Source organism: Micrasema longulum, unplaced genomic scaffold (assembly GCF_059751315.1).
Source record: "Micrasema longulum isolate JH-2025_06_02 unplaced genomic scaffold, ASM5975131v1 h1tg000373l, whole genome shotgun sequence".
NCBI lineage: Eukaryota > Metazoa > Arthropoda > Insecta > Trichoptera > Brachycentridae > Micrasema > Micrasema longulum.
The window spans coordinates 183,668-195,568 of NW_028277574.1; the positions used below are offsets into that span (position 1 = coordinate 183,668).

Below are 11,901 nucleotides of genomic sequence, written 5' to 3' on the forward strand. Positions count from 1 at the left end.
TTACGTTAGGAACTTGGAATAATTGAACATTTTAAAAGTATTATTTTAAGAATGGTTCTTTGTACAAAGAGTTTGTTATATTATTATACGCTCCTCTCTACCTAATATTTCCATACTGGAGCAATGAGTGAACAAAAAAATTAGTACACTTTTTTATATTGTCTCTACTTATGTTTCTTAATCTTATAAATGTACTAGCGGACCCGACAGACATTGTCCTGCCCAAACGTTGGCTTGCCTTGGAAAAATACTTTTTATTGATAAGTAAGTACCTAGGTACTTTTTTGTGATTGAATTCCAAAACTAAAAAATTGTTAATATTCAAATATATAATTTAGGTAGGTACTTGTTTGTGGTTGATTCCAAAACATAAAATAAATATTTTTTCAAATATGGCATTTTTTTTGCAAACGTCAAATGCCGGTCGTCTCACCAACAGAGGGGTATACTTATGTAAGAATACGATTTTCGAAAATGTATTAAATTTTATATTATTTTAGTATAACCAAAAATCCAGTAAAAACAAATGAATGCGTAGAAATTATAAGGAATTCAATGAAACAATCTGATTAAGAACCCCAAAAACAAACGCTCTTTGAAAACATTCAAAAATAAACTTTTTTATACACAAAAAACAACATCTTTCCATTTTTTTGTAAATGCATTCTCCTCGAATGCAACCCTGGTAGAATGATAATTAAAATATTTATGCTCTTAATTTCTTTTTTACATATTCGATTGAAGATTTTAATGTCTACAAACACGCGCAGCGCAAATATCTATATTTCTCTGAAAACCGCTCGTCAATCGGTTCAGCCGTTTAGGAGGAGTACGGTGACATCACACGTACAGAGGAATTATATATATAAAGATAATATATATGTATGTATGCATTTTCTTGTCTTTTTACTCATATGATTATTTTATTGAATTATTATGGATTATTGTCGATTTCATGGGTAACTTGAGAAAAATGTTGGAGTAGCCTCACCGGCAGTCAGTTTTAGGAATGCACGGCTTTTCGACTTTCATGAAATTGCATTCAAAAGCATTTGGAATTCTGCAAATCAAATACGTAGAATTAATTTCTGTATTGCACAAACATTGTCACCTCGTTCGACCATATTTGCCAATTTTATCTAAGACTCAATTATTTGTGCTGCCAATGAGGCGGGCAAAATATGTTTATGCCAAAATGTAGTGGTTCAAACGACATAATACGTACAATAAAATAAATATATAACTGATGTATGCCGACAGATCCTATAAATGTAACTTAGACATCTTGTTAGATACTGTATAAATAAATATATTCACTACAGTTATAATAATAATTGAATAATTAATAAAAATAGATGATAATGAAATAAAATTGTAGCCATATGTTGCAATAAACATAAAATGTAATTACGTTTAGAATAATAAAAGAACAATTGTTTTACGTTTTCACAAAAGTGGTTTGCTAATTTTATGCGCAATAGTTTTATTCAATGCCTAATTATTTCCTTCATTAAATCAAAGACATGATTAAGAGACATTTAAGTAAGTTAGGTTTTAATATAATTTATGTAAATTATTTTATTCACTGGGAAACAACATCCGTTATAATAAATATTGCGAATTTATTCCTCACTAAGTATTTGAATTAGAAAATTGAATTCATACAATTGTGAATTCAATTAATAATTAAAATATCTGAAATAGTCATAATGTTGTAGTGTAAACAAAATCACAGGTATTGAAATTAAAGACATTTCTTCATATGTAATGCATATTTATTATAAATTTTCAATTATTTGATAAAATATTATAATGTCGGCAAAAATAAAAGTGCAGGAAAAATATTTACAAAGAAAGAAAGTAAGAAAAATAAACATATGTATTTTTTATAGAAATACGTATAAAAAGTAATAAAAGAAGAATTAAAATATAACTAGTTAAATATTTTATATACAGTGACCACAAAAACACATCTATCAATATTTTAATACACGAGTATATGTATACCTATATACATGGATAATTTCTCCTAGTTTAATTTTGTGCATGATAGAAAAAGTTAATTTTTATTGGTACAAAATTACTGTACATTATTGATTTATTGGTAATTATTAAAATTAATAAACGTGAATACATAAATAAGGATATATCATCTATAAATTGAATACAATTTACTTAGCCTTTTGATCATTTTATTTCGTGAAAGGTAGAATTACAGAAGGGTAGTGGTACACGTGACAATATTGGTAATAATCGGTACAGAGTCTAAAACAGCTGAAGCAGTTTTGGTGGCGAAACAGTCCGTCAAATCGGTTTGAAGGGTGTCAAGATTTGTGATAAAAGTAGATCCATCAATAACCTGAAAACATAAAAGAAACGAAGAGAGAGAAATTTAGTATTACTATTATAAAAATATTACTGTGCCGTTAAACATACTAAAACAATTTTTGTTAAAAAAATCGAGTTAATTTAATTTAACTCAATACAGTTCGGAATAAATAATACAGTTATTTGTTTGAAATAGATCAAGGACTCTGGACGAGATATTATATTCTCGCCTTAATAGGCTTAACTAATGTTAGTGTGTGAGTTTTGTTGCATGGCTCGGAAACCTGAAATTTGAAAGCACATACTATGAACCAGTTAGAGGTATTCGAGATGTGGCTTCACAGAAAAATGCTTCGCATACCGTGGACAGATTTGTTCAGCAATGTAGAAGTCCCGAGATGAGCTAATTACAACAGACAGTTGTTAAAATGCATAAAGGTCCGTAAGATCTTCTATCTGGGCCAGAGCTTGCGTGGAGAAAAGTTTAAAGTTCTCCAACTAATACTAATGAGCAAAATTGAGGGACAATGTGGACCTAGCAGAAGGCAAACGTCATGGCTGCGCAGCATAAGAGACTCGACCGGAATGAGATGTGTTGAAGAGTTGTTCCGGGCAGCGCAAGACAGAGAGGCCTTTTTACAAGTGATTGCCAACAAGAAGAAGTTGGTCAATCATAAACCTGCGGATGATAACAGTAATCAATAGAACCAGTCTTCGCAGGATGAATAATGGCTAATTTTTTGGATTAAATAACAGTTAATTTTGTATTAAAAATATTAAGACTTATTAATAGTTTTAGCGTAGCCGTTGTTTAAAAAAAAACGCTATTTTATTAATTTTTTTTGCAATTCATCATAATAAGGATGATTTCTACCACCCAAGTTTTAAAAAAATTGCCACGCTAAGTAATGAGATTTACAGAATTTTTGTTCAAAGAATATATTATATGTTGGAGTAGACTGTGTAATGTATTGTTTTTAAATGATATTTCTGTTAAGTACTAAGAGTGTCGAGCTATACTATTGTACCTGTGGTATATTATTCGTCTCAACTCAACAGAGGACTTTAGTCCAATTAAGTTAAGACTTGCGTCCCAATAAATGTAAGTAAAATTATTTATAAATTAATAAATAAATAAATATTTATATGTCTATAATCTCTTTTTCCGATAGTGATTTTTGATCTTTAAAGAAATATAAGTCCATAAAAGGGATTAACTTAGTACAGAATTTAGAAAAATAAAAGAAACGAAACATAAGAAGATGAAATATTCAAAGTTTTATAAATCTTTTCATCTCTATTAAATTTAAAATGAAACAAGTACTTTTTAAACGCAATTATCAATGATGTATATCTTTTATGCTCGTCCACCTCGTGGAGTAATGGTAAGCGCATTTGCCTATCATGAAAGAGGTCTCGGGTTCGATTCCCGACATGGTTGATATGAATTATTTATTTAAAAGGGTATTTTTACACTATAATATTTCATAGTCCCTAGACTGGTACCTGAAGCGTAAAACTAATCACCTTGCCTTCATGTAAATAAAAAAATGATCAAGATACGTTGCGATTGGTGTGCCAATGCAGTGCCCTATGTACCATTTGGTGCGGAAAGGGAAGATGATGATGATATCCTTTATGACGTCATAAATAGGAATCAAAGTGAAAATCTTTAATTTTTTTATTCAACTCAGACCACCTTTAGGAAAATCACGCTTATCAACAATACAACAATACAACAATGCAATGATGCAACGTTTTGCCATAACATGGTCTTTTCGTTTAAATTTGTTGGTGCAACTGGCCCTTAGATTACAAGGCGAAAATAACCTACCTTATTTGAAATTATTAAAGCTTGGGCAGCTATTTTCTCTTCCGCTTGGAAGATGAGAGAGAGAGTACAAAGTGTCTGTCCAACATCTATAATCGTTGAATTATTGGCAGGACAGTCTTTCTCAATGTTGGTTTGCACTTCGGACATGATGGTGGCGACATCTTGTGTTGCTTGGAGAATGGGAGTCATGACTCCGGCAGCTTTCTCGACCCTCTCAGTTAAACAATCAGTTAGTTTCTCTAGGGTCTGATTCCTGAAGGTATCCAGAGCCGATTGGGCCATCTAAGAAAAAAGTGTTTTTAATTAAAAAAAAATTTTTTTTTTGTTTTCTTACAATAAACATAAAAATAAAACAGAGTTTAAAAAAAAAACAAAGCATAATTACATATCAACGAAATACATATCAATAGAAAAATAGTAAACAAAATATACAAGAAAATGTTAATGAATTTTTGCTCCTATAATAAACAATGGACAGTTTTAATATTTTTGTATAACATAAGAAAGAAAAAAAAAATATTCTGTAAAAGATAATATGGTATTTTTTTATAGTAATTAAAAAGGGAAATAAAAAAATATTTAAAAAAACACATAAATATTCCTTATTATTAAGGGCAACAAAATAAATCATTGAAAAAAAGAGTTTATATCTTTAGTTTGAATCCAGGATAGTGCATGTTTTTTAAAAGATGGAAAATTTTGAAAGTTTGGAATCAATAAAATATTATCAGTAAAAAAAGAATGAAAATTTAATTATTTTGTACCTATTAACTATGCGAAATTGTTGACAATTAACAAAACAATATCTTTTCTTCATTTTACCATGTGTTTTTGTTGCTTAAGATAATACTTAATGTTAATTTTTATATTAATAGCTTATCGTTATTGTTTTTTAAATATAAGTGAATAAGCAGAAAAACTTTCTTACCAAATAGGATGGTGTCATTAAATTATAATTTAAAACAAAAGATTATACTTCTTAAAATTTTTATGATTGGGTGATTGAAAGAAATATTTACCTTTTTATGTATTCAAGATTAAACCCATAAAACCGTTTAAAACCATAAACAATGTAATTGATTTGACACCTCAAAAGTACATTTAAACAAGTGCTTTATAAATTAATTTGTTATTCAAGTCAAGTATGTTTAAGCACTGCAAACACTCCACATTATGGTAAAATCAAAAATATGACGTGCGTTTGCATCGTGGTTTAGTCAGTGACTAGCGATTGAAGTTCGAAGATTTTCTGGTTAGAAACTAACACTAAAATACCAAAAGTAAAATAGAAATAAAAAATATAAACAAATTAGACAAATGAAACACCAAAAACACAGAAAAATCTCTAAATAATGTAGTTGAATTTTTATATTTTGTAACATTTTTTTTATTGTTATTTTTTTTTTAATCAACTTTTTATACATTATGTTATTTGCACATTGGCGGGCTTATTGACAAAAGGAAATTTATTCCAACCAACCAATAAAATAAAAGTTTTATTTTTATAGATCAAGTTACAGAACATATTCAATATTAAAAAAAAAGCTAAAGATATATAATAATAGAAATAAACGTATTTGTTTAAGAGAGGAAAGAGGAATTGTGGATGGGTATTAAGAGAATGCCTTGAGAATCAGAACGAAGAGGTAAACCATGAACTGATAAGCGTTGAAATTTTTCACGCAGGTATATAGGAGCGTTAGGACTATGAAGTACATTGAACAAAAGTGAGAGGGAGTGATAGTCTCTCCGCTGTCTAATTTTGAGCCATTTCAGTTGCCTACGATAATCAGAAATGTGGTCATATTTCCTAAGACCAAAAATGTACCTTATGCATGTATTATGAAGTCGTTCAAGTTTATCGAGTTGCTCACAGCTCAAATCAGTCGTGGAAACATCAGCGTAAATAGAATGGGTAGTAGTAATGCTTGTACAAGGGTGCATTTAGTATTAATGGGTAAGAATTTTTTCAACCTTCTAAGTGAGTGTAGACTGAAAAATATTATGCATCTTGCTAATGATTTTTTCAATTTCGACTATCTCTAATTTTGAAGGCACTGAGATTATAACATTAACTTACTTGGGTACACTGCAAAATCTTGTCCACAGATCCTCCAGCTTTCTGCACTTCATTCACCAAGCTGTCCTTAAGTTCTGTTACAGTCTTATTCACCACGGCCTCGGCATCTAGCATCCTGGCTTGAGTGTTCTCTCGGAGCTTCTGGGCCATTTCTGTTGCTGCAGACGTTCCCGTGGTCGTCACCTGGTCCGCCAAGGTCACCAGCTTCTTCACCTCATCTTCGGCCTTAGTCTGGATGTCGCCAAGCGTAGGAATGCCAGGAAGATCATCGGCCTGAAAAAGAAGAATGGTTCTAAGGATAGGTACAGTATACACGTATACACAGTAAAACAAAAAATAACTCAAATATCAAACGCGGAGACGTTTCTAGATTAGTATTCAGTCAAAACTATAAGTAACTTTAACAATAATAAGTAGGATTGAATTAATTTATCGGAATGTTTGTGGAAATAAAAGGCAACGAAGATCTTGGAAGTTCTGTATGTATTCAGAGGATTGATGCACAAAAAAAATACATACCCGTATATGTCTAAAAGTGGACAGTGATGAAGAATCGTGAAAAACGTTTTTTTTTACGGTTTTACATTTAAAATATACTCCAACGTAATTTCCGCTGTAATGATCTATTTATTTATATAAATAAATAAATAATTGTAAAACAAACTCCCTCTTTAACCTTTCCCTTACTGTCATAAACACACCCGCGCGTTACGGTGCTGTGTAGTCACTACACATTTAAAAAATAAGAGATTTAAAAAGGGAAAAATAGAATATTTATAGAGAATGGCTTTAATTAACCATAATTGAATTCAAAGATGATAATATTTAAAATCTAACTGCTGAAAACATGAAAAAACCATTGGGTATCGCTAACGACTCGGGCGACACGTGCACCCGCGCCAACTTCCCGAGAGTTACTAAGTAGCTAGTACTGGACTACGTGACTGGATATGTAGTAGACGTGTAACGCCTGGTGTTATTGGTATACTGTGGTATACCGATTTCCAATAAAGTGTTTTTTTTGTGCCTAATAAGAACTTATTATTTAATAACAAATTATTTCAGCCGATACGTAAATGTGTAATGGAGAAATACGGAAAATCTAAACCAAATATTTGTTATATTTATAAAGATATTATAGTTATTAGACGTAATGTGCGCTAGCTTCACATCACTGGGGAGTGAGGGTTTTAAACACGAGCATCTTGCTGCATTACAGAGGTGGAACGTTAAATGTAAAATTATAACACGTATCTATATACAAAATAGTTGTAAAATGTAAAAAAAAATTGATGAAAAAAAAACAAAAAAGGATATTTTGTGCCTCCAATTATCCGTTCCCCGCTTATTAGTGCAGTAATTATAATCACTAATGATGCAATATTTATTATTATTTTGTCATTTGTCGTATTGTAGTAATAGAAACTTAACAAAATTTAAACTTGGTTAAGTTAAATAGAGATCGGAGAAAATCGTCATCATGGGGACGAAAGAGTTCTAATTTGTAAGAATTTTATTAAAATATCAAACAAAAGTCAAATAGTAAATTGGAAAGGGAGAATTCAAATCATTTACAGCGCAATTACCGTCGCAGAGTCGTTATCAGGTTTGATGACTCTATTCTTAACACTTATGCCTTTGTTTGAATTTCATCATTTCTACAATTTATGCTCGATATATCTGCCTATCCAGATAAAATTCCAAAAGGCTTGAAAATTTAGTAAAATTATCAAACAAATTATTGTCAATGATTTTAATAAATAAATAAAATAAATGAATTCTTACATTTACGAGAACTGCAGCTAACAGAGCGAATAAAAATAATACTTTGATATCCATGATGCGTTTGGTGTGAATATCAAGAGCAGTCTACGTAGTAAAAAGACATCCTTTAATTTATATACAAGTTGTCTGTTTGTCGCCAAAATAATCTTAGTGTATACAGGTGTTAATTCAAATTAAAGTAAATATGCGTGAAAAAAAAATGAATGAAGTTCAAAAGAACGGTCATATTATTACTGAATATTATCTATGCATTATCTAATAAATCTGGTAACTTATTGTACATTGTGACGAATTAAATCATGTTAAAATGAGGAAGTTCAGTGTTTTTTTAATAATTATTTGAAATTACTCCGCATGTGACGTCACAAGTGCGTTATCCCGATTGGGGGATTGGCTTCCCAGTAATCAGAAACGTATCACAATACCCTATCATTGGTTGATTTCGGAGAACTGGTGACGTCATTTAAAGTAGCTCATTTTTAATTTCTTTTTAAAACTTTTTCAAGAAACTACACCGTATAATTAAATGCCCTAATTTTTACCGCGCGTAATTTTTAAAAAAAACCGATCTCTTGTATCACAGAACTTCCTTATTGGTGAAAAATGTTCAGTGTTATTTTTTTTTCTGAAGTACATATATTGTGATGTCTTTGATTTTTTTTGAATTATAACGAAATAAATAAAAGTGTTTTTTTTATTAAATAAAAGTATTCGAGAACAATAAAGTTAGATTATTTTAGAACGATACTAACAGTTTCAATTTATTATTCGTCACAAAAAGTCGAAGGAAGTAAGAAACGCGTTTGTAAACATTACCTCACCGTACATATTATTAAATTAATTTTGTATAAAAATAAAATAATCACCGGTAATCATTTTAACCTGCTTAACATACGTTTGTTTTTTTTTATGAAGTGTTTTACTTTGACGTCATAATAAATCATATGCCTTATAAAATAAAACTAAATGATACATGCGAACTTGTTGCAACATAGAGGGAAAACATTTTTGAGAAAGGAATATATATTATACCAGTTTGCACCCTACCTGCACTTGTATATAACATAGAAATTTGTTTAGTCTCACACCAGTCTGACGATGTCGGTCACGACGAAACCCGGTCACTGGTAAAAAATTTATAAAATAACTAAAAATAAAAGTGGAATAAAACTATAAAGTATTTTTATTATTATAATTATACCAGTTAGTTAATTCAACAATGAGATAACCTACGTCCACTGTCCATAAGGAAAATGAGTAAATATTTTCACTATAAAATCGCAATTAAGAAATGAATAATAAAAGTTAGATGCGCACGGATTGATAAATGGATCAGGACAAATAAGTAGAAAGATTTAAAAAAAATTAATAGTATTTTTATTTGTGAGTTTTGTTTGTTTTTATTATGTTTTATATGTATTTGAGATTACGATTTAATTATGTTTAATAACGCATGTTGCAAAAGAATATAAAATGTCACCCTCGGCATGGGACGCCTCAGTTATGGAACATTATCTTTAACAAAAATAATAATAATAAAAAAGTAACAGATGAATTGTGAAATAATAAACAAATAAGTTTGCCTAGTATGTGAAATAATTCAGTCAGATGAATCTCTTCATAACAATAAAGGTTTCAGCTCTATAACTTCAGTATAATCAACAAATGGAAGAATTTAAGAAATATGGATGTTCAAACATGGGCAGAATGGTGAATGTTACACAGTGTGTAAAGTGGCCACTTAAACCAGCCAATGACAGGTCATAAGCCCTGTAAATGCCTAAACTTCCACATTCCCTTATTTAAGGTATTCTCCATCCCTGTTGTAATTTGTTAAATAAATAATACATTGAATTAACTTAACCTAATCAATCTCAGAATCTATTTAAGTATACAATAGGTATAGTCATGTCATGATCTAGGTAGACATGGCAAGTGTGTCATCTCAAGTCAGAAGTAGGAACCCCGCTTGCTTCTTGAATGCTTGCCTTTGCTGTAGGAACACATCGACAGTCCTGTTTAGTGAGACTTGGCAGAGGGGAAATAAATAGTTGGTTTTATAATTTTGCGTTGTTATGTATTAATTGTGATAGATTTCCAGTATCTGGTAGCATTTTTTAAAAGTTTAATGTGTTTATACATTACGGGGCTCTACTTTTAAATGTCAGAAGAACTCACCGACTAAAACTAGTGACGTCACGGGCGGAGTTATTTCAAATAGCGATGATAACGATACATATTTTTTTTGCCTGGTTTGTCTTTTGACAAATAAAAAAAATCGGTGAACTTCCTCATTGTTATTTATGGTAAAGGGCAAGGTGGGGTATAACGGGGTAGGGAGGCAAGATGGGGCCCTACAATAAAAGCCAAAATCTGCCGAGTAGCTCCAATCGCATCACGCCATTTCATTATCCCCCTAGACTTCATGTCAGTGACGTATTCACAGTGACGATGAGTGCACGTTCCTAGGCGCAGCGAAACTAAACGTGATAAATACAAATTTCTTATTATTTTACCCAATTTTACTGCTTGACATTAAAGGAAAAATATCCTAATTGAGGCTGGTTGATGGTTGCTGTACAATCCCTAACTATTAGATTTCAATGTAAGATCATCAATTATCAATAGAGAATTTGTATTTAATAATCAATAAATATTTTAAACAAACACAGCAAAAGGGGCAAGGGATTGTACCCGAACACATCTTGCCTCATCGCTTGAACACCAAGCGTTAACAATTTTGTTAACCGTGTTTGTTATGTTTATGTCGCAGAATATGGTCTGGAACTATGTTAGAAAGACCAAGAAGGTGAGCTGGTCAGAAGAATGCATGCAAAAAGCATGCAAAAAAACAATACCCATCCTAACCCGGAAGCTAAAAAACTGGTGGGGCAAGATGGGATAGTTATGACTTTTCTTAGTTGATTAATTTTTATTGTTTCTTTTTTCTTTTATGTAATCAGTTTGTAAGATAAAGAACCAAAGTTTATGTCAATAAACATTGTTAAAAGAATTTATAGAATGAAACGTGTTTTTTGACGTCTAATCTTAAAGGCCTCATCTTGCCCCACCTTCTCCTAGTTTTTATTACTGAATACAGAAATAGGTTTTTTTTTATTTACTCATTTCCAAATTATTAACAGTTTACATATTCACGAAGTTATTCTGGCTTTGTAGGTTGTGCCCGTGTTAAGCCATAATGATTCATCATCATCAGTGGCGCTACAGTTCGTTGTGGACCGTGGCCTCCTTCAGAATCCGTCTCTATTTCTTCCTGCTCCCTGCGGCTCTCCTCCAGTTCGTTAGGCCAATTGCTTTTATGTCATTTTCCATATCATCCAGCTCTCTTAATTTTAGTCTGCCTCTGCATCGTCTGCCATAATAATGAACATAGGGGAAAAATCTAATAAAAAAATAAAATAATGACAATTACAGTATTGAAAACAAAAAATACTTTAAATACGTCATCATCATTTCATGTCCACTCTCTAGTTGAAGCATATGGTGTCCACAGTGCATCTCTATTGGCTGCCAGCTCCTATGCGTCTTTCTAAGTCAGGTTCGCGTCTCGTAGTTCTGACATGAACTGCCAACGAACAGTTAGCAGTGAACGTCCAGGACGTCGAGAACTTGATGCCATGTAAAAAAGGCAAGAGTGACCCAGCCAACCGTATTGCTATGCTAATGATAGTTGTCACCGGGGTTTTTTGCGTCCGTTCTCTTATTTCTTCATTCCTTACGAAGTCAAACCAACGCATATCCAAGATTTTTCTGAGACGCTAAAAACTCAGTTTTTAGCTGTTTTGGCCCCTAGTGAGGTGCCACGATTCGAATTTTTAGAGGCAAATAGGTGTTATGCAGGCGGTATATAGGC

The 11,901-nt window shown here is 31.4% G+C and overlaps 1 protein-coding gene across 1 annotated transcript; it reads right to left on the reverse strand.

Moving 5' to 3' along the window:
- Nucleotides 1-2,063: 2,063 nt before the first annotated feature.
- LOC148282147 (uncharacterized) lies at nt 2,064-8,115 on the reverse strand. The gene is made up of 4 exons (XM_088225577.1): nt 8,028-8,115; nt 6,243-6,515; nt 4,163-4,444; nt 2,064-2,359 (listed from the first exon to the last, which is right to left on the reverse strand). The coding sequence occupies exons 1-4, from the start codon at nt 8,079-8,081 to the stop codon at nt 2,213-2,215; spliced, it is 756 nt and encodes a 251-aa protein (XP_088081703.1). The 5' UTR covers nt 8,082-8,115; the 3' UTR covers nt 2,064-2,212.
- Nucleotides 8,116-11,901: the final 3,786 nt, after the last annotated feature.